This window comes from Rhodofomes roseus, assembly GCF_022264815.1.
Source record: "Rhodofomes roseus strain CIRM-BRFM 1785 chromosome Unknown C8Q71scaffold_4, whole genome shotgun sequence".
In the NCBI taxonomy this organism is placed as follows: domain Eukaryota; kingdom Fungi; phylum Basidiomycota; class Agaricomycetes; order Polyporales; family Fomitopsidaceae; genus Rhodofomes; species Rhodofomes roseus.
Genome location: NW_025952960.1, coordinates 1,071,784 through 1,091,990, shown reverse-complemented (window position 1 = coordinate 1,091,990; position 20,207 = coordinate 1,071,784). Strand labels below are relative to the sequence as shown.

Below are 20,207 nucleotides of genomic sequence, written 5' to 3'. Positions count from 1 at the left end.
GGTCTTGGGATTTGTACAGTATACGTGAGTGCTTGAATTCGGCGAGGTTCAGTTTGTACTCGGTCCGGCGCTCAGCGCTCAGCGCTAAGGACCAGACGGTTTCGCCGTTTCGGCCAGGAAGGCGGCGGCAGCAGCTACCACTTACATAGCTAGCAACGCGCCGCACGCACTTCTTTCTCGGTCTCATACTTGTGTTCTCCTCGCTTTACGAAGTAGAGCTCGACGCTCTGCGGAGGGCAGGATCCGTCAAGGACAGGTGCAGATTGAAGCTCCGAGACCATCTACAACCGGCCCTCGGCGTCCCACCAGCCCAACACCAGCCTGAGCTATGAAGTCTACTACGGTCCATAGGTTCATTCTCTTCATTCTCTCGGTGCTGTTACTTGGACGTGGAGTTGTAAGCAACTCAGAGCCTGCCGCGCCTGTGAAGCAATTCTTCGAGAAACATGGAGCCCGCGAGTCCGGTCACACCAACAACTGGGCCGTCTTGGTGTGCTCGTCGCGATATTGGTTCAACTATAGGGTGCGTGCTATTACAGGCTAGTATGGCCACGACTGATCACATTGAACGTTAGCACATGGCAAATGCTCTGGGGATGTATCGCACTGTGAAGCGGCTCGGTATCCCAGACTCGAACATCATCCTGATGCTCGCGGACGACGCCGCATGTAACCCACGCAACAAGTTTGCAGGTTGCGTGTACTCGAACACGGGGAATTATCTGGACTTGTATGGAGACAACATCGAGGTGGACTATCGTGGATACGAAGTGACTGTGGAGAACTTCTTGAGGGTCTTGACAGGTGCGTTCTGCGAGTGACAACAGAAGGGCGTGTGTTCATTGTGCTGCGTAGGTCGAATGGACAGCTCTGTTCCAAGGTCGAAGCGTCTTCTCACCGACGACCGCTCCAACATCTTTGTGTACATGACCGGCCACGGCGGCAACGAGTTCCTAAAGTTCCAAGATAACGAGGAGATCAGTGCCTTTGACATTGCCGATGCGTTTGAACAAATGTGGCAAAAGAAGAGGTATCGCATATACCCTGCATACAATGGTATGGTCTGATTTGACGCCGCATATAGGTACAATGAGATATTCTTCATGGTCGACACTTGTCAAGCAAACACCATGTTCTCGAAGTTCTACTCTCCCAATATCCTGGCGACGGGCTCCTCCGAGATTCACGAGAACTCGTACTCTGTGCGTCCAATTTGCCCTACTCACTTGTATGAATCACCAATCTGCATTATAGCATGAGAACGACTATGACATCGGAGTCGCTGTCATCGACAAGTTTACCCACTACGTACTACAGTTCATGGAAGGCATCAATAAGACGAGTCAAGCGTCTATGCAAGATTTGGTATGTCGGCTCAAAGGCTTTCCGCATCTTAGTGACTCACTGTTTCCATCGTAGTTCAACACGTTTGACCCGAAGAAGTTGGACTCACACCCTGGTGTTCGCTCGGACCTCTTCCGCCGGCCACTGGAAAACACGCTCGTGACTGACTTCTTCGGCGGTGTCGCTCAGGCCGAGGTTGTACTGCCCGCGCTGGAAGATGCCATAGTGGAACCCGAAGCCCTCGAACCAGAGACTAAACAACGGCAGTCGCCGACTCGGGAGGTCGCAGACACCTTTGTCGACCCCTCTCTCCTCGCGACTGGATGGGAGCTACCGAATGCTTCCGACGTCACTGCATCAGCGCTGAGACAGCACGGTGGTCCCGATGTCGACTACACGAAACTCATGGTTGCGGCGGCCCGGACCGAGATCGCCCTCAAAGAGCCGTTTACATCCACGTTGAGGGCTTGGGCATCTAGCCTATTAATCCTCGCTCTCGTTTCATGGACAACCGTACCACGGAACCGCCGCCCATCCGAGCATTGAACCGTTGCGTTTCAACCTCGGCACACCGCCAGTCATCCAGGATACTGTACACTGTAACTATAGAACCACCCTTTTCCCGTCACGCGAACTCGTCTTGATCGCCTCGAGCAGTTCCTTCACCTTGACCGCATCTTCAATAGTGGGGTAGTCGCCCGCATCGCCCTTCGCAAACTCCGCCCACGCCCTGGCTGTATTCGTCTGCCCGTCCTGCGGCAGCTCTACCTTCTCTCCGTCCACGTACAGAGTCGGCTCGTATACGTGGATGTACGCCCCACCAGGGTTGTCGCTCTCGACCCGGATCGACCCCTTCTCACCGTCGATGACCCACACGAACGGCGAGCCCCGCTTGCCGCCGTCCGCGCTGACGCCACCGCGCCAGTGGATGCTCGCGACGGCCCCGTTCGCGAGCGTGCCCGAGAAGGCGACCTGGTTCGCACCCGTCTGGGTGACGGTCTTGCCGGTGGGCTTGCCAGACGCGTCGACGAGCTCCGCGGTGGGGTATTGGACCGCGAGGGTCGAGATCACGGAGGTGAAGGGCCCGAGCGCGTAGGTGAAGCCTTCGAGGAAGTGGCCGCCGATCACGTCTAGGAGCGTGGTGCCCTGCTCGGCGTCCGCGGTGAACGTCGAGCGCTCGGAGATCTTGGGGCCCCAGGCGTACAACGGAGGGTTCGGTGCGTGTGCGATCTGTAGGGTGGTTCTATGCTTAGATGGGACGTTGGGTCAGGGTGGGGGACTTACGATGCTTGAGGACAGGATGCGTCCTATTTGTCCGGATTCTACGATCTCCTTGATCTAGATGGGTGATCATACACATGCTCAGTCGAGTCTCATGCCAGGATGATCGGCATGGCATTACCTTTCGGACTGTGGGGCTCTGCCTACCTTGCGTGCCGACTATAGTCCTCAAGCCCTTCTTCCTCGCTGCCTCCGCTATCTCCTTAGTTTGCTGCAGATTGATACCCACCGGCCATTCGATGAAGAAGTTCTTGCCCGCCTCGATGATGGGCGTGACCGCCGTCTTGTGCTCCGGCGCCTTGACCGACACGGCGATGAAGTCGAGCTCCGGATCCGCAGCGATCGCTGCGGTCGAGCCGTGATATGCCTTCACGGAGTGCTTCGCGATCTCGGAGTACTTCTCTGCGCTCGCGGCGGCGGAGTTGGCGTTGCTCGTCGAGACGGCTGCGAGCGTGTACGCGGAGTTCAGCGGTGCCTGCAGGAGGGATGGCGCGAGCATCATCGATGCCCAGCCCTGCGAAGAGAGTCCGACGAATCCCAGACGGATAGCCATGATGCGGTACTTTGGATGTCGTGGCCTACCTATTGCCTTCACGTTATATAGGGCGATCGGTGTACGATGGAACCGGACGGCGCTTCGGGACGTCTTGTGGTTTCCGTGTGTCTCGGAGCCGGGCGGGGTTGGCCGCGGCACTTGGACTCTTGGTCACATCTTGGACTTGCGGGATGATGTGCCGAAAGTCGCCTTTTCTTTGGTATCCGCGTAATGGACATCTGTGGTATGTGGCAGGGACGTTCACACCCTATACCTTCGATGTGTTCAAGAAAGCCTTCGATGCACGACCAGCGACACAGTTGCCCTACGGGAACGTGCCATTACCGCATTGGCAATGCTGATCAGTATTTCGGCCATGACTGATCCATCCTTGCTGAGTTGGTCATCAATCAATCTCTACATCGTCTCCGTCAGCACGCACAATTCATTGATCAAGACTGACTTGTTGATCTGTGCTGCCGCGCGCCTTCACCTTGATGTACACTCCCCTGCAGCTCCTTGCCAGTGCTGCGTGTTGAAACGTTCATTCCATACACGGTCGGCCTGAATGCGGGTCATGTACTTGGACTGAAACTCTCGCCGCCGCGGTTACTCACCCTGGTGTCTATGGTGCGCTGATGGCTTTGCACTGTAAGCTGTCCTAACAGAGCGAGGGTCCATCGTTTTACAAGAGATCATGATGCCAGTGCACCACATTAGCGAGGTCGCGCCCGTGCAGCCACTTCGGATACAACTTACAATATATCCACCAGCAATCTCCCTTTTGTACTGAGACCTCAGCTTGCGGTTGTGGTTCCAACCCAGGGATCTATGTTGTCTGGAATACTACATACGTCGCATGTGTATGGTTCCGAAGCTAGTAAGTACATACTTCATTCGGTGATTTTATCCATGTATGAGGCCAATTTCGAGTGTGTCGCTGACAATAAGTTCTCGACTGTTTAGGATGGTGCTGCGGATTCTGGATGTCAAGTTGTATACTCAACTGAGCCACGGCCCGGGCCGAGCGACGGGAGTGGCGCCGCCGCTGTGGCGGTGGCACTGTGGCGCTCTTCCCGTGAGCGATCGAGATCTAGGAGTTGAACGATCGACGTCACCACCTCCTCTCCTGCCGTATTTGGGGTGGCGCTTTCCTATTTTGGCGGCTTCAGTGCATCCCTCTGCGCTCGAGCCACCCATCCCACCTCAGAGCCGTCATAAATATTCTCCGCACCTCTGCCCGCGGCAGTATATATGCTGGGACTCGTCCCAAACTTGGCTCGCCGTCTCTTTCTTCTTCCCCAGCACCTCGCAATGAACCTGGGTCTCCTCGATCCGTTGGACCTCTCTGAAGCTGTCTTCCCAGGCCCCGCCGCGCAGCATCGAATCTGGTTCACCGACATGCCGACTCTGAGCGCATCTGCTCACGCCTCATCTGCGCGTCAATCTCGGCGCAGGCGTGTACGCTTGCGGCTGTATGCGGCTATACTTACACGCTTGTGCGCATACCATCGGGATTCGAAGACGCGGTCGTGCCCCATTGCGTTCTCGATTCACGCGCAAAAATATGCCACTTGTCCAGGCCACTTCATGCTCAACGCGCGACAGCAATTGTTGATCATCTGTGACGTCGCCCTGCTGCACGCTCGCACAGCTGTTGCATCTTGCTCCCAGGCTGGCCCCGCCGAAGTCGCGAACCGGTCCCACCCATGGTCGTTATCGGATATCCGGATGCAGACAAGTCGTATTCTTTACGTGTCTCGACACTTCCGCAGGGTACCGCTAGGCCGCTTGACTAGAACCTCAATTGTATGAAGCCTGCCAGTGCCCGCCGGCGTGCAGGATGCGTGGAGCAGCGAGGCGACCTGGGCAGGGAAGAATTCATCTCACATTGTCAAGGGTAAAGTTGTACAGGAGAAAGACGCGGAAGGCGTGCTGTATGCGCGGAAACTGCTGGTGACATTGGTCCGCCTCAGGTCGGAGTCGGAGAATGCAGGTACGTGGGTGAACTGCAAGGGTACTATTGACACATGTCCCAGTCTAGTCTATAGTATACCGAAGGGGGAACGGCTCTGACCATACGAGCGTTGCTTTGTTCTAGCAGCTGATGCGAAGGTTTGTGTTGGCTCGTGCAAGTCGCAACGGCACGTTCAGCCTCAGCGCCTGCCGCCCGTGTAGCATTTGCTGCGTTCCAAGACGCTGGTCGCGCCAGTCACTGACAGGATGCACCAGCGTGCAGTCAACACCTGACATACCACTGGGCGCGATTACAATTGGCTACTTCCGTGAGTCCTCGTGTGCGAGCTGAAATGCAACGATGAGTGGTGATTCTGACTACTCAGCTGCATACGACTGGTACATACCGCAACCACTGCCGATCGCGACTCGCGAAATTGGCTCCATTTGCGAGCTCCGACGAACGTTGCCCACCCGGGCTTCATATGAGAAGAAAAACGAAGAACGAAGAACGAGATGCGGACGGCCACGGGTCAGGACAAGCATCGGTCAGATGACGCGAAGACATGTTCATCGCGCTGGCGGGATTCACTCAGATCACAGCGCGCGCAGGCCACCATCGGTAATCTCAAGCCTATTTCCGCATCTCAAGATCTCACGCCAGATCTTCTTCATGATGGCGTCATGGCAACTGAATTACAGTTGACGTGCCGCGGGGCTGTCGCAGCCATAACCATAACCTTGCGAAACACTGCCACGCTCTGTGGGACGCTGGGCAATTCGTCCTGCAGGACGACGCTAGTAGCCTTCATACAACGCCACGACGGTTCATACAACGCCACGATGGATGGATGATAGACAAGAATCATTCTCAGCTATACGACGAAGCGGTGGGAAGCACCAGCGAAGCGACTGAAGAACGCAGAAGACGAAGACGCGCGGCTAGTCAATCGCAGCGAATCACAAAGCCCGCCTGCGCCAGGCTCCCGCGGCGATAATACAGACAATACAGACATACGGTGCCGCTCCACCGCGCGTCATTTAAGGTAGTGCCTGCGCCCTCCGGATGCGCTTCGCAACTATCGATGCACCCCCAGAAATAGGCCATGAAGTCCGCAGCAGATGCGCCGCCTGCGGGCCTGCTGCGAGCTCGCGGTCGAGTTCGCAAACGCGATGGATCGAATTCGACGGCGCCACGCGCCGCGTACTTCCGATACGGCACCTCTCATGCATCCCGCGCCCGGCAGTACATCCGCCGCCGGGTACGTGCTACAGCGTGCGCGGCACGCTGTGCGAAGCTGAGGAAGCTGGGAACGCGGGGAGTGGGTTGGCTCTGCGCAGCACGAAGGGCTCGGAGACGGTGGGGCCACATGTGCTGGAAGAGGCCGCCGGTCAGCTGGCGAATGCGAGCGAGCCTGATTTGACAGAATGGAAGGTGAGCTAAGGTGAGCTGGATTGGCGGTCGCGTGGACGGCCCATCACCGGTTGTGACCGTCGAGGTGCTCTATCTTGGGCTGCCGGCGTGGGCTTGCCGGGCGCGGCTCCGCCGACAATGTGCGCGGGCGATCGCGGCGGGGAGGCTGGGGGAAATGCAACGCGGGGCGAGTCGACATGGAGGGTGGCCATGAAGTTCAGTGACCCTCCGAGAGTTTGCAGATGTCTACTCCAAGGAACCGCCAAGTGGGACACGCTATCCCAGCGTGCAATTTGATCAGACGTGGGGAACGTAATGGACGGACGTACCAACAGAGATCACGATGAGTACTGCTTCCCTTGTGCACCACTCAACCCTAACTCCATCTATCGAAGATGCGCGGCCGGCGCCCGATGCCCACGAAGAAGGAAGCCGGTGCGAGGACCGCTGGATGTCGCTGCTCCGTGCGAGCGTGCGCTGTGAATCGCGAACCTCGGACGACGAAGCGTCAGTATTAGAGGCCTCAAGGCAGGAGGGCGGCGTCTTTGGGCGGCGGTAGCTTGGAGCTCGTAATAGAAGCGGCGACAGTGGAGACGGGCAGCGGGAACGAGGGGCGTCTGGTGCGGTGTATTTCGAGGTGAGTGTCGAAGCGCCAGGCGTGCGCGGTGCTCCAGGGGCGTGCTGGTTGTCACCTGCCATCGGAGAAACTTGTCAAGGCCACGAAAGACAAATCTGTTGACGGGGAAGCGAGGATGGGGGAGCATGGGGTGCCCAACGGCCGTCTGCGGGTGCGGTGTGGATGTCAGTTAAGCTTCGTCACGCTCTGTGCGGGCTGAGCGACGGAGTCAGCAGGACGTACGTGTGGCTCCGAGAGCAGACTGGCATGCACAGCAAGGAGAGGAGGCGGAAGCCGGGCGGGGACGAGAAGGCCTCGGGAGGCCCGGGCACTGGCAGTGCGCAGGCTGCATCGCCGTCTCAAATCTTTGCCCGCCTCGATCTGCATCGGCAAGCGGCGGGCCGAAGATACCGATTGGCCCTTGACGTCAAGGCGCCCATAATTGGCTGGCCGTGCTCCAGCGAAGACCGCTCGGCAGGCGTGATCCATTCGGCGTGCGGGCCCTCGCCCTGACCAGTCGGGATCATGGCTCGAGTCGGGGCCCAGTCGGACGCCTCCTCTCTCCCAACAACAACCAACAGCTCAGACCCCGTGCAACCCCTCTCTGTCTGTAACGCCTTTGACGACGTGGTCCAAGCAACAATCGATCGTTTCGCCCCAGACTGCGCACGCTTCCTTTCCACTTTGATACTCGACCGCCACGGTGCTTCTGCTCGCTTCTGCGCCCCCGCGACACCGTCGCACCTTGGAGTCAAAGCCCCCGCCACGTCTCGATACACCCGGTTGAACCAGACGGTCGCGTCTAGACCGGTCTCCTATCTCACCGCCATCCTCTGTGAGTGCCACCGCTCGGTCTCTCCATTCATTCTTTGTTCCCGCTCTCTCTTCCGCGCTCCCTCATAGACCTCTTCCGCATCCGCCGCCCCCCTCTCCTTTCTGCTCCCTTCCCTCTTTCTCCCTCTCTTTCCCTTCAGTACCATACTCACACCATACTGCCATGCCTCACCATGTACCACCATCAATAGAGAGCATCCTGCAGCTCTCCAACATCCCGAGCTCGCAGCCCTCGACGACCACTCTCACCACCCTCATGGACTCCGGCAGTCCTACTGGCAGTCCCCCGCCGCTGCCAATCGACCCGAACGATAACCGGCCACCCGGGGGCACGCGCAGGTCCAATGGCACAAAGACCCCTCGCAAGGTGCAGTGGACAGACGAGCGCAACGCGGCCGACCCGAACCTGTCGCCGCGCGCATTGGACGAGCATGGGCTTGATGTGAGCACTCACTTCTTTCTCAATTTTTCTTCCGTGATCCGTCCCCTGGGCCTCGGCCACCGCCTCGCACCACGACCACCTTATCGTGTCGCGCCCGTCGACATGTCCGTGTCTTGATGTGCGCGCATGGTTCGTTCCTGCGACACATCATGCAGGTCGATGAGAGCGCGGATGCTGTAGGCGGCATTAATGTTACGTCTTCTTGACGCGCGCGGTATTCGTCGCGAGCAAACTTCACGTCCTGCCCCGCCTGAGAGCGTGTGCTTGCCGCCATCCGGGACAGAGGGGGATCCGGGGGCCCGGACCTCCACCGCCAAGTACCTAATGTTGGGCCGTCGTCCCGATCGTTCGTCGAGGCACGCGTCGCGACGCGTGTGCAGTTCAGCAGAGGGCAAAGAAGCGAGATAGTTTGGGAGGTTTTTACCACCCTGCGTAGGCCTATATACTACGTCGAGGATGTACCTCAGCTGACCTCTACGCATGTCGTACCGCGAGCTAGTCCCAGTGGGGCGCGGCGCGGCGGTGACAGTGGAGCCTACCAGGTCGTGCCGCGCCTGAGTAGGCCCGCCTACTTGGCAATACTGGTCTGGGCCATTTGGGTATGGCGGGTCCGAGACAATGGCCATCACCTGCTAGACTCTGGCATCTTACATCTTTTCCGTCGGGCACCTTCCTTATCCGGACACTGACCTCGATCACTCCCGCAGCCATCCGCCTTCCAAGAGCTCGCAAGCGCGCTCGAGCGTCACCGGTCCGAATCGCCTGCGAGCCTCGCACGGCTGGAACGACTCGACACCACCCTCACGCGGGAGTCGACTTCGACGGACGAAACGTCCCCTGGGGATCAGTACACCCCTCCGTCGCATCGAGTCCCCGGCGAGCAGTTCATCGACCCCAACGAGACAGCAGGACTGCCTGGCGCGGGGACAGAGCGACACTCGGTTCAGCAGGCACAGCAAGTCATTAATGCACACCGCCGTGGGATGTTCGGTGGCGTGCACGTCCCGATCCCGCACTTTGGGCGCCGGTCAGAGGACGTTGACGCGCGGGGACGCAAAAGCTCGACCGAAGGCAACGAGGTGCGCAAGCGGAAGAGCCATGGGCACAGCAAGAGCGGTAGTGGCAGCAGGCGACGCTGGAGCTTTTTCCGCCCCGACACGTCCTCGGAGTCGGACGTCGAGAAGAGCGCGGACACCTCGCACATGTCCACCGTCCCTCGGGGCGGCGGCGTACTCTCCGCCCTCCTCGCCCTCTACGACCACTCGGATGCGGCGTCGCAGACCGTTGGCAGCATCTCGACGCGCTCCTCTTTCGACGATTCACGCCCGCCGTCGAGGGCGCGCTCGCGCGACCTTGGGATCACGACCCCCCGCTGGGCTGGTTCGGCGAACAGCTCGTCGATCTCGGTCAACCTGCCCACGATCCGGGTGCCCAAGCCGTGGGCGGAGTCCCGTCCAGTGCAGGCGCGCAACGCCGGCGGGGTGTTCGGCGCGCTCATCGCAAGCACAGGCAACATGTCGGGCGTCGCCGCCCCGCAGAACAGCACCCTCCAGCCGAGCTTGAAGCGGCCGGGGTACCACCTCTCGAGGTACTCGCTGGAGAGCAACGTCCCAAAGGTGAAGTCGGACAAACAGTCGCTGGAGCTGTCGCGTCCGCGGAGTATGCACTTTGACACGACGGAGCACGGGACGGTGCAGAGACTGGGCGACAGGTCGCCGGACCACATGTCGCACCTCCGGACCGCGTCTCTTCCGCTCAACGCGTTGGAGGAGGAGTCGCCAGCGTCGACGAAGAGCAAGAAGTGGGCCGGTGTGCTGAAAGACCTGCCGAAGCCCAGCTGGAGCAGGGCGAACACCCCCAGTACGCCTGGCACGCCGACCAGCGACGACCTAGATTATATGGACAAGGAGAAGGTCAGGATGCGCGAACGGGAGAAGGAGGTTGAGCGGGCCAAGCGCGAAAGGCGGAAGCGGAAGAAGGCGGAGATTTACGTATGTATCGTCTATCCCAGGAACGCCTCCCACCGCGCTGACGCAGACCGTGTCTTCCCCAGATTACTCGGCATGTGGCGGAGATTGTGCAGCGGCAGGAATTTATCCTGAAGCTCGCAAGGGCGATGATGATGTTCGGCGGCCCGACGCATCGGCTGCAGGCGCAGATCCAGGCGACCGGCAGAGTGCTCGACATCCAGCTGAGCTGCATGTACCTGCCGGACGTGATGCTCATCTCGTTCGACGACGCGACGACGAGCACGAGCAACATCAAGTTCATCCGCCAGGCCAGTGCGCTCGACATCGGCAAGCTGCAGGACGCGTACGCGCTCTACTGGAAGGTCATCCACGACGACATTTCCGTCAAGGATGCGTCGATCGCGCTCGACGACCTCATGCGCAAGCCTCAGCTGTACAAGTTCTGGCAGCTCATCCTCATCGGCGGTTTCTGCTCCGCCTCCATCTGCAGTGTCTCCTTCAACGGCTCGTTCATCGACTCGCTCATATCCTTCCCCCTCGGCTGTCTCCTTATCGTCATTCAAGTCTTCGCCGCTCGTAATGAATTGTACTCAAATGTCTTCGAGTGAGTGCTCTCGGCTTAGGTGTGGACGACGACGCTGAACGTCTTGTGTAGGATCATGGTCTGCTTGCTGTTCAGTTTCATCGCCGCCGCATTAGCGGACACCCACGGACACCACGTCTGCTATACGGCGGTTGGCTCGGCTTCCATCGTGCTCATCCTACCTGTACGTCGCGTCTTCTTCGTTCTCGTTTCTCGCACAATGGGCGCTAACGGCATTGCAGGGTTTCATCATCCTGTGCGGTAGTCTGGAATTGGCTTCGCGCAACATCGTGTCCGGGGCTGTGCGAGTTTGTTTCTCTATCATCTACTCGCTTTTCCTCGGATTCGGTCTCTCGATTGGCGCAACGGTCTACTCGAAGATTACGCACCACACGCTTGCGGGCACGGACGACTTGTCTTGTCAAAGCAGCCATAATCCTACGGGACCCTGGTGGCAGCAGACGCCGTCCACCTGGTGGGGTATGTTGCGGCCTTTTGTCACACCGTTATGCATACTGAGGATGGATGTTTCGCAGCGTTCTTGACCGTACCCGCGTACTCGTTCTTCTTGAGCCTACGGAACCATGCCCCGTTGAAACGAAAGGAGACGGTAAGCACATACTTTGCCTCCATACGACTGTGATCCTGATCCATACGCGCAAAAGTATCTCCTAGTGGTTGTCTCCTGCATCGGCTGGGTGTGCAATCACTTCACTGGCACGAAGTTCCCCAACCAGAACGACATTCCCGCTGCTGTCGGTGGTGCCGCCGTTGGCTTTGTCGCCAATTTGTATGGCCGGTTCTTCAACGGAAACGCTTTCGTCGTCATGGTCAGTCTTTCACCTTTCCCGCCTTGCCTTGCTCCCGTCTGACATGTCGTTTAGATTACGGGTATTCTGTTCCAACTGCCCTCCGGTCTCGCGAACGGTGGCCTGTTCACGTTCGTCACTGCGGAGACCGACGGGACATCGTCGAGCGAGTCATATCTATCAGGATTCTACACTGCTTTGCAGCTCGTCTCGGTGTCCATCGGTCTTACCGTCGGTCTCGGTGTCTCCCTTATTCTCGTTCACCCCGTCCAGTCTCGTCGGAGAGCAGGCGGGATATTCAGTCTTTGACGAATGCCTCGACCTGCTCCTCGCCCGTTATGTAGATTTTCTGCCGCATGTCTCGCCCTCAACATCATCCCCCTCGGATCACTATACCAAAGCTGGCTGCTTTGCATGGTTCATTTTCGTCTGTAATGATCTTCTGCTTCGCTGCTTCCCCACACGTGTACAAGAGAAGATTGGACCGCACCACATCCGCTTCATGCCATCACCACCATGCCTAACGTACATTCACATCCGTATAGATATACAGCATAGCTTCCCTGCATTATTTGCGTGACGTCCATAGAGGTTTCCTTCACAGTCCTATAGAGGTTCTTGCGTAACATTGGACATTGTCTTCTCCGTCATTTAGATTGCTTGCGTTCACGCGTAATAGGCTAGGCTCCCTCTCGAGTGCTGATACCCCTCGGCTCGCCTCGATCATTATATTTGTGCAACAGACCCGGCAAGCGACGCAAATGAGCAGATGGCATTGCCATACAATGTGAAGGTCAGTGGCGCGTCTGAGGAGCACCGCCTGACTGCTGACCATGATCTTGTCTTCCAAGGTTTGACATAGCGGCGGTGTGAGTGGCGTATCTTGTGCGCCTGCAATATAGCCTTTGCAGCATTGGGGCGGTGTAGTTGGCCGATATCCAGCAGGTGCACTGAGTAATCAATTCGACTTCGATGCAGAGGCCCAAGCGGATGTGGATCATCCATTACTATTGCAGGTGTGGTCCCTCCTGATATGATCTGCACTGTATCGTGACCGTTAACAGCATTCGTTGATGTGCATAAGTTACGTGGGGTGGCTGACATGAGCGCTCCTCGCAATAGCACTTCCAGCGTGACTTTGGGCAGACCTGTATGTTTGAAGACGACAGACCCAGACCCGCGTCGTCTCAGATCAGTCGATGCAAGCCTGCTGCCTCACGCGTTCAAGTACGAGAACTTTGAAGCACAGCCTGTTCATTCAATCGAGCTGATGCGCGATCGATAAGCGGTGTATGAAGCTCCTTGCAAGGATCACGAGATGGTATGATTGACAGTGCTGCTGTTGAAGTTGTTCCACTAACCACCATGCCGCATATCGAATGTCCCATAGTATGCTACTGGGATGCTGTACCGGTAATTTTCGGACACGTGGCACACTCAAACCAACGTATCAGTGTTGAGCGACCCCGGGTCCGGCGGCTTGACGATAGTGCATTCAGAGCCTACCACACTGTGCTCAGGTTTTGGACATAGAAGCGTCGATTGTGACTTCAAGGTTCGTAACGACAGATCTCGAGTTCATAGTTTGCGAGGAAGGGCTCGCTCTGACCATCACCCACTCGACTGACGTCAAATCACCCAGGTTTAACCACTAGGCATCACTCATATAAATGCAGCACCCATGCAGACCCGTACGTAGCACTGCTTCCTGTGGCTTCGACAATATCTTCAACGATGTCCCTCTCACCAAACCAAGCTTTTTCCAATGCTTATGGCATGTCGGCGGTCGGCATGCTGATTTCGTGGATGTGCGTGGATGTTCAAAGTGGCTGTTGCTGTTCTGACCTTTACACTGAACTGCAGGTGCTTCGGCGGCACAACCGCTCAGGTATCCTATTACTTTCAAAACTACCCCAAGGATAAGATGCGGGTGAAGCTATTTGTAAGAGCATTTCGCCCGTAGAAGATGTTTGTTGTGATTGCTACGTTCTGCAGGTCTTACTCTTATTGTGCGTGGAAGCGAATCAGCTCTCAATGCTTTGACAATTCTAACATACATTCGAGTGCACTGGACATTGTCAAGGAAGCCAATACCTGCAACGTATGCTTGTTCACTCTGAGGCCGTTTGAACATATAATCTAACTGAATGCAGGCTCTGTGGTACCGCGTCGTGACACATCGCGGGGACGTGTTTATCGCGGAAATCTGGACGTCGAGGTGCCTCAGTTTTCCATTGGGCAAATGTTCCCACTGACTCTTCCTTACGGCTTCACAGCGACTATATTGTGAGAATCCTAGGTTTCCGCCTGACATGTGCGACTGACCTAGCCACACCAGGTTTGGGTATTCTCTGTCAGTACTCAAGCTCATTCCCCTCTCGGAGAGGATGACCATGGCCAGAAGCTCACAGTTTATGTTGTCTCTAGGCGCTCGCCATTGTATGCGTGCAATGGTAGTATGACTTTCCGCTGAGCTATCATCCTCGAATCAACGCTGATGATAGGCGGTGCAGGTTTTACATCTGGAATTTCTGGATCCGTAAGCAAGGTTTTACGCACTGGAGAGCTGTTCAACTGCTTATCCATGGGCAGTATCAAGGAGAACCTGGCTACGTATAGCGCTCACGGCCATCGCTGTGCGTACCTCCCCAACGAGTATGAGCACTGTTCACTAAGTCTTGTAGATTACACTCACCGTAATAGCTCTTGGTGAGCGGCGGCACTTGGGTTGTTGGAACGCGAAGCTCTGACGTACGTCACTTGAACACACAGTTGCTACCTTCGGTAAGTCCGACACCGAGGATGATGTCTTCCCACTTCTGATGCCATTGTTAGTTGTTGTGTACGAGACGTAAGTCTATTTCCCCGTCATTGATGCAGATGCGGCTCGGGCTTCCCGTCCTTTCAATCACAGTCACAACTGACATCATGTCTTGGCATAGCAACCTAGCACAAACCAGTACAGCAGGAAATGAGGCGTCCATAGCCGCGCACATTCTTGTCGGTCGTTCTCATTGTGCCCTCAAACCAAATTCGTCGTTGATCTTGTATGCGATAGGTCCCCTCTCGCCTGCAATCGGTCACGGAATTGGCGGCAAACGTATACATCAGTTTGTCGCTGGCTTACATTCTTCATGGCGCGAAGAGTGGATTCCGGACGTACGTGTTGATGTTATCTCTGTGCGCTAATCTGAGGTAGCATCAACCAACAGCACGGACAATCTGATTGGTAGACTCATCACGTTCGTCGTGAATCGCGGCATTCTTCTGTTGTGAGTGCGAGAATTCCTGTCGCTCATTACTGGGGGAAAACGCGCTGTGAAAACACTGGCTGACTCGAGCTTGGACTCCACAGTATATTGCAGCTGCTCGAAGTGGTCCTGGTAGGCCTCCTAGTCGTAACGTTCACGGCTTGCATTAAGGTCCTCGTAATACACTCAGTATAATGCGGACGGTCAATTCGAAGACACAACGAGCGCCATGTTTTATTTTCCTTCAAGCACGAGTGAGTATGCCTGAATAGGTCGGTATTTCTACTAACAAATGTGATGCAAGTTCATATCAACACAGTACTCATCGTGTAAGTCAACCGGCTTCCACATTCGTTATCTTGGTTGAACGTATCAATGATGATAACTTGGTCAGACTCAATGAACGGCGCCGTATCAAAGACGACGACGACTCTGATCACTCAGCGCCCCTCAGCGAATTTCAGGCCGCCGCTATAGTAGTCGCATCTCGAACTGGGTAAGTGACCAGCCGAGCATACGTCGTAGGCTGACTCAGTCAACCGTGTACAGACCTGTCGATCCCGAGGATGTGCAGAAGCGAACGAGCACGGAAGGGGTGACACACGCGATGCACGAGGCATCTCACTGAAGGTCTCCCGACGTCTGGTAGTGGGTCTGGTCTATCTGGGATCAATGTCACCGCAACGTCGTGGTGATCTTATGGGGATATTGAGAACATGTAGAACATGCACCGTTGTGTTTCTATTGTGTAGTATTGGCACTTGTAACATTAATGTGACGATCTCGAGTTCGGAGAGCAACGACAAGGCCGTAACGCAGTGAAGTATGGGACACGTTTGCAAGTGATTGCAAGTGACACTAGTAATACACACGACCCTCATTGCGGCAATCCGAGAGCGCGATTGATTTCTTGACTAGCATCGATCCAGCCTTCGTGCACCCGGTTGGGCATAGCGTACGCGCTTTGAAGAGACTCCGGTAAGCCGAGGTCGACGTAGAGATAGGTGAGAGGGTTGAGAGTCCAATCAGAGCAAGCTGCCAGGCTTTTGGAGGTCTCTGCAGGGTCCCGAATTGACCAGGGGGTCGTCAGTCATTCAAGTAAAGGCCACAGCGGGACGACCGACCGGGTTCCGCTCGGCAGACATCCGTTAGCTATGTCAAGGAATCGTTAGCCGTAGTGGACTTCGTAGGCCCAGTACGTACCGGTTTCATCCAGCAGAAAGCGCTAAGCTCCATGGATTCGAACTCGTCTTCCATCCATTGAATACCGCCAGAGAAGACAATGCCCATGCTGGCCAGAGCCGCGCTCGAACATGTTCCCAAGACATAGGACTGAGGCCCATAGACAGTTGCGAACATGAGAGGCGTGTCACTCTCGACATAGAGCGGAGCAGCCTGCACGGAAGGCCGCGAGCTTGCAGCGTTAGCATCCTCCGGCCCATGTCCAGCAACACGGGCTCTGGATGTCGTCGAGACCTTCGGCGTTTCCTGAGCTCCGTCCGACGCTGCTTTCTTCCCAGCACGTCGCGTACGTTTGACTTGCGTCGTTGGCGGGTTGTCTGCAGCGGATGACTCAGTCTTTACGCGAACCCTCTTTCTCTTCACAGGTGCGCTACTACGTCCTTCGCTATCATCGGGAACGGCAACGGCGTCTTGCTCTGTCTTCACTCGTATCTTCTTCGCGCGTTTCCTCTGCACCTTTGCTGTAGCGGTCGCTGGTTTGGCTAACTCGCAGAGGCGATCATTCATCCGAGCTGTGCAGTCAAAATGACATACTCACCCTGATCGGATACTACAGACGACGCTTTGTATGATTCAATCTCAGTCATTGAGGCCGGAGGACCTCAGTATGGCGTGTACACGCTGATCACATACCTGTTGCCTCGACTAGGAGGGCATCTTCAGCCGGCGGGGCCTTTCGTTTCCTCTTGAGCTTCACCGCGCGGGCAACGGCTTGCGAAACCGCAGCCTCTATGATCTCTTCCTTGACCTTTCGTTGGGACTTCTTGGGTGCAGATCGCTTCTTGCCCTTATCTGTCTTGTACAGGTTTACTTCTTCCCGCTCTATCTTGACGACGCGTTGTCGAGCCAGTATCACAGCGAGTGGCTCTGCAGAACGTCCAGCCAATGAACATACGCCAGCACAGTCAGTGGCATCAGTGAGCACGGCTGCAAGTAGACGAAACGCACCTTCATCATCCGATTCTATGAGAGACAAGGGTTCGGCCGCCTCCTGAGGGCCGATGATTGTCGCTGAAGGGTCTAGGAGCCGAGCGTCGCACAGGTCAGCTGCTGAATGAAACCGAAAGGTGTCACTGACTGATCTGATCGACAGCTTGCGTTGTTTCCTTGTCAATGTACATCGCCGGGTGGTTGACTGTGAGACATCAAACACCGAGCGCGTTAGGATGCGCGGACCGCGAAGTCTGTCGATAGTCTCCACACCACTAGTTCACTTACCCTCGTCAACGTCCATACGCGAGTCTTCGTCTTCCTCCCTGGCTCGCACAATCATGGTCTGGGTCGTAGTGTCCGCTTGTACCACGGTTTCTACAACGCGTCAGAGATCACATCCATAGAAAGTTGTTCTGCAGTGGATGCGCGGGTGGGCCAGCGAGTCTTTCTAATCACTTACCGGTTACATTTGCTGGAGGTGCAGGAATCGCCGTGTCGTCGAGATAGGGTACGGTTGCAGATGAACCTGGGAGGAGGCCTGAACCGATGAATATCGATAGTCACTCAAGTCGCGCGCGGCAAGTACGAGGATGAGCGAGCCCACCGATGTTACGTTCATTCAGGACCTCCTCTTCCTCTTCCTCTTCCTCCTCCTGAGCTGCGCGTACCTCCTGCTCTTCTTCCTCTTCCCGGGCAGCAATTGCGAAGGATGCTGCGTGCGAACCATTCGTTCCTGACAACGGAAGTACTTCTGCAGCCTTAGAAGCGTCGGCGTATATGGAGAGTGGAGACGGAGGTAGCCTAAACGGTATAGGTGATAAGACGGACTGCTGGTCGAAAACGAGGCGAGAAGCTTCCGACATGTCATTGGTCGCAAGAGCAGGGGAGGCGTCGTGCAGAGGTTGATTATGCGGACCCGAGGACGAGAAAGGAGTGGCCCCAGGGATAGATCCGACAGCAGGAGGAACGTGCAACTCAGAATGAGGCGGAGATGATTCATCAGTAAACGCAGTAGCAGGTATGATGACATCCTTGGGAGCAATGGGCACGCTCGGAGCAGCGGCAGGAGTGAAGGGCGGGACGACAGGGCCGGAAGCGGGAGATATGGTTTTGGTCGTCGATGAAGCAGCATCAGGCATAGCAAGTATAAAGTTCATTTGGAGCCTAGGGTAGTGTATAGCAGACCCGGCAGATCCAGGCACCATAACAGCGGGAGTAGACACTGGAGCAGACGAGCCAGAAGTGGAAGCCCCAGCTTTCTCAGCCGTCGCCGAGGCAGAAGGAGTAGACGTGAGAACCGTAGGACCAGAGGTCGGAGTAGAGGCTTCCTCAGACGTAGAAACGGCAGTAGACGCAGACAAAGCCTCAGCAGGCACAGGGACCAGAGCAAAACTGGAGAAGGAGCACGAAGAAGTCTCGGCATGAGGGCCAGCACCTTCCTGGATGGGCTCGGCGTCGTAGGAGAAGCGATGATCAGAGCGGAACGGATCGACGAGGAAAGTCATAGTCTGTTCGGAGAACCGGACTCGCTTGCGTTTCTTGCGGGCCCGGGGAGCGGTGGAAAGGTCTTGACCATGCAGACCGTCAGGCTCTGGACTGGGACTCGGAGTGAACGAGAGGATCTCCTCGAAGTCGTTGCCCGGGGTCGTCGAAGGCACTCCTGTGCTGCCGAGATGGGTATATGCGTCTGTTCTCGCGGACTGTTTGATCGACCTGGGGACGTGCTTGCGAGGGGGTGGGTATATGCGTGCTGTGCCGACAGCCGAGGAGTGGTGGTTGAGGTAGGCCTCGATTTCCGCCTCTTCACCATCCGAGGCGATAGGTGTGAGAGGGCTTTCGAGACCGACGTCCGAGGAAGGCGCATCTGAAGAGAACGTTAACTCCGGTATAGCTGAAGGAGAGCTCGGTGGAGGGGAGGAAGGCGGTAGGTCGTAGGAGACGGTTGCTGTATGCGCCCTTATGCAGGTCAGGCATGCTGGGTGGGGGTTTGTAGCGTGCTTGCGGGTGTGTCTGACCGGTATGACTCTAAAAACACCGTCTTCTATTTTGACTGAGTTCCTCGTTCGCGACCCAGATTTCTTTCCAGGCAGTATCGTCCGAGGTGTCGAGGCACCAGCGGTTTTTTGCCGCTTCTTCACCGGCTGCGAGAGAGAAGGCGAAGGCGACCGCTCCCGTTTGACTGTATACGCAGCGTTCGAGGGCAGAGTCGCAGGTAGTTCCACTTCGACTCTATTTTGAAGCTCGTAGGTACCTGCCGGGACCGGGACACCCAGTCGTACGGTCCGTGCTCGTTTCTTAGAGAACCAGTTGTGTACCAGGCGAGGTTCGATGTTCCGTGCCTCCGCCCACACCCTGCGAGACTCCACAGTGGGTATTCTGCTGTCCTCTTTCCATATTCCTTCTAGTTCCGTTCGTTGTTCCTTGGTGAGATGTGGGTACTTGAGTAAGGAAGGTTTGATGTCTTCGTCCGCAGGTGCTTGCAGCGTGGCCCGAAGCGTACGCATTCCCGGCCTGGACATGTTGTTGGTTACAGTAGCACCGCCAAGCAGAGCCTCAGTAGTTATACTGTCCGAGAGATAGCAGCACAGCGTGACGGGACGTAGTCGCGTAGAAAGAACGCCGCACCGTCACGCCCGCACGCACGCGACTCGGAGGCGCGTGAGGAAACGCGTCTGTGGCTGATGCCTCGGCACGATCGGCACCGTTTAACCGATTCGACGCGCGAACGGACTGTCAAATAACTCACTCAGAGCTTGAGAGCAGGTTGTTCAACATATCAGATGTCGAGGAATATTACCATGGCATGACGAGTATCAATGACATCTTAGTAATGCCCTGTAGCGAAGGAACAACATTCGGCTTGTGCAGTAAATCCGCGCTGGCCCAGCCTAGTACTTCGCCGTCCAGTTGGATCCTGGTTGGATCCTCAACACTGGCGACCACAATACGCCCATGGCCCGCAAATTGTCGTCCTTGATGACCTTTCTCATCCGGCCA

At 56.5% G+C, this 20,207-nt stretch overlaps 7 protein-coding genes across 7 annotated transcripts; 4 read left to right on the top strand and 3 right to left on the bottom strand.

Moving 5' to 3' along the window:
- Positions 1–328: 328 nt before the first annotated feature.
- On the top strand, positions 329–1,890 carry C8Q71DRAFT_794903 (peptidase C13 family-domain-containing protein; the record flags this gene model as incomplete). The annotated part of the gene is made up of 6 exons (XM_047925570.1): positions 329–523; positions 576–804; positions 856–1,030; positions 1,085–1,202; positions 1,255–1,365; positions 1,420–1,890. The coding sequence occupies 6 exons, from the start codon at positions 329–331 to the stop codon at positions 1,888–1,890; spliced, it is 1,299 nt and encodes a 432-aa protein (XP_047782348.1).
- C8Q71DRAFT_428225 (uncharacterized protein) lies at positions 1,886–3,346 on the bottom strand. Its single transcript, XM_047918495.1, has 3 exons — positions 2,747–3,346; positions 2,629–2,682; positions 1,886–2,574 (listed from the first exon to the last, which is right to left on the bottom strand). Exons 1-3 carry the CDS (start codon positions 3,176–3,178, stop codon positions 1,948–1,950), a joined length of 1,113 nt encoding a protein of 370 aa, XP_047782347.1. The 5' UTR covers positions 3,179–3,346; the 3' UTR covers positions 1,886–1,947.
- A 3,392-nt stretch (positions 3,347–6,738) lies between these two features.
- C8Q71DRAFT_428041 (uncharacterized protein) lies at positions 6,739–7,819 on the bottom strand. Its single transcript, XM_047918494.1, has 2 exons — positions 7,390–7,819; positions 6,739–7,312 (listed from the first exon to the last, which is right to left on the bottom strand). The coding sequence occupies exons 1-2, from the start codon at positions 7,633–7,635 to the stop codon at positions 6,917–6,919; spliced, it is 642 nt and encodes a 213-aa protein (XP_047782346.1). The 5' UTR covers positions 7,636–7,819; the 3' UTR covers positions 6,739–6,916.
- Positions 7,820–7,908: 89 nt separating this feature from the next.
- On the top strand, positions 7,909–8,597 carry C8Q71DRAFT_427891 (uncharacterized protein). Its single transcript, XM_047918493.1, has one exon. It carries the CDS (start codon positions 8,144–8,146, stop codon positions 8,537–8,539), a length of 396 nt encoding a protein of 131 aa, XP_047782345.1. The 5' UTR covers positions 7,909–8,143; the 3' UTR covers positions 8,540–8,597.
- A 1,027-nt stretch (positions 8,598–9,624) lies between these two features.
- On the top strand, positions 9,625–12,093 carry C8Q71DRAFT_702019 (uncharacterized protein; the record flags this gene model as incomplete). The annotated part of the gene is made up of 7 exons (XM_047920222.1): positions 9,625–10,413; positions 10,476–10,996; positions 11,048–11,159; positions 11,218–11,455; positions 11,512–11,585; positions 11,641–11,805; positions 11,860–12,093. 7 exons carry the CDS (start codon positions 9,625–9,627, stop codon positions 12,091–12,093), a joined length of 2,133 nt encoding a protein of 710 aa, XP_047782344.1.
- Positions 12,094–13,518: 1,425 nt separating this feature from the next.
- On the top strand, positions 13,519–15,230 carry C8Q71DRAFT_721327 (uncharacterized protein; the record flags this gene model as incomplete). The annotated part of the gene is made up of 13 exons (XM_047921434.1): positions 13,519–13,592; positions 13,648–13,726; positions 13,780–13,793; positions 13,849–13,885; positions 13,938–14,002; positions 14,298–14,323; positions 14,377–14,420; positions 14,488–14,535; positions 14,557–14,568; positions 14,620–14,635; positions 14,843–14,943; positions 14,980–15,056; positions 15,140–15,230. The coding sequence occupies 13 exons, from the start codon at positions 13,519–13,521 to the stop codon at positions 15,228–15,230; spliced, it is 684 nt and encodes a 227-aa protein (XP_047782343.1).
- A 553-nt stretch (positions 15,231–15,783) lies between these two features.
- Positions 15,784–19,729, bottom strand: C8Q71DRAFT_846164 (uncharacterized protein; the record flags this gene model as incomplete). Its single annotated transcript, XM_047926629.1, has 8 exons — positions 15,784–16,759; positions 16,816–16,839; positions 16,911–17,144; positions 17,226–17,297; positions 17,356–17,412; positions 17,496–17,585; positions 17,671–17,748; positions 17,815–19,729. The coding sequence occupies 8 exons, from the start codon at positions 19,727–19,729 to the stop codon at positions 16,188–16,190; spliced, it is 3,042 nt and encodes a 1,013-aa protein (XP_047782342.1). The 3' UTR covers positions 15,784–16,187.
- Between the last annotated feature and the right edge of the window lie 478 nt (positions 19,730–20,207).

Coding starts and splice junctions, on each gene's coding strand:
- C8Q71DRAFT_428041 (XM_047918494.1), bottom strand. CDS start 7,635: ATGGATCACGCCTGCCGAGCGGTCTTCGCTGGAGCACGGCCAGCCAAT. Junction 7,313..7,389: donor GTCTGCTCTCGGAGCCACAC/GTACGTCCTGCT, acceptor CCGCACCCGCAG/ACGGCCGTTGGGCACCCCAT.
- C8Q71DRAFT_427891 (XM_047918493.1), top strand. CDS start 8,144: ATGCCTCACCATGTACCACCATCAATAGAGAGCATCCTGCAGCTCTCC.
- C8Q71DRAFT_428225 (XM_047918495.1), bottom strand. CDS start 3,178: ATGGCTATCCGTCTGGGATTCGTCGGACTCTCTTCGCAGGGCTGGGCA. Junction 2,683..2,746: donor AGAGCCCCACAGTCCGAAAG/GTAATGCCATGC, acceptor TCACCCATCTAG/ATCAAGGAGATCGTAGAATC. Junction 2,575..2,628: donor GCATCCTGTCCTCAAGCATC/GTAAGTCCCCCA, acceptor ACCACCCTACAG/ATCGCACACGCACCGAACCC.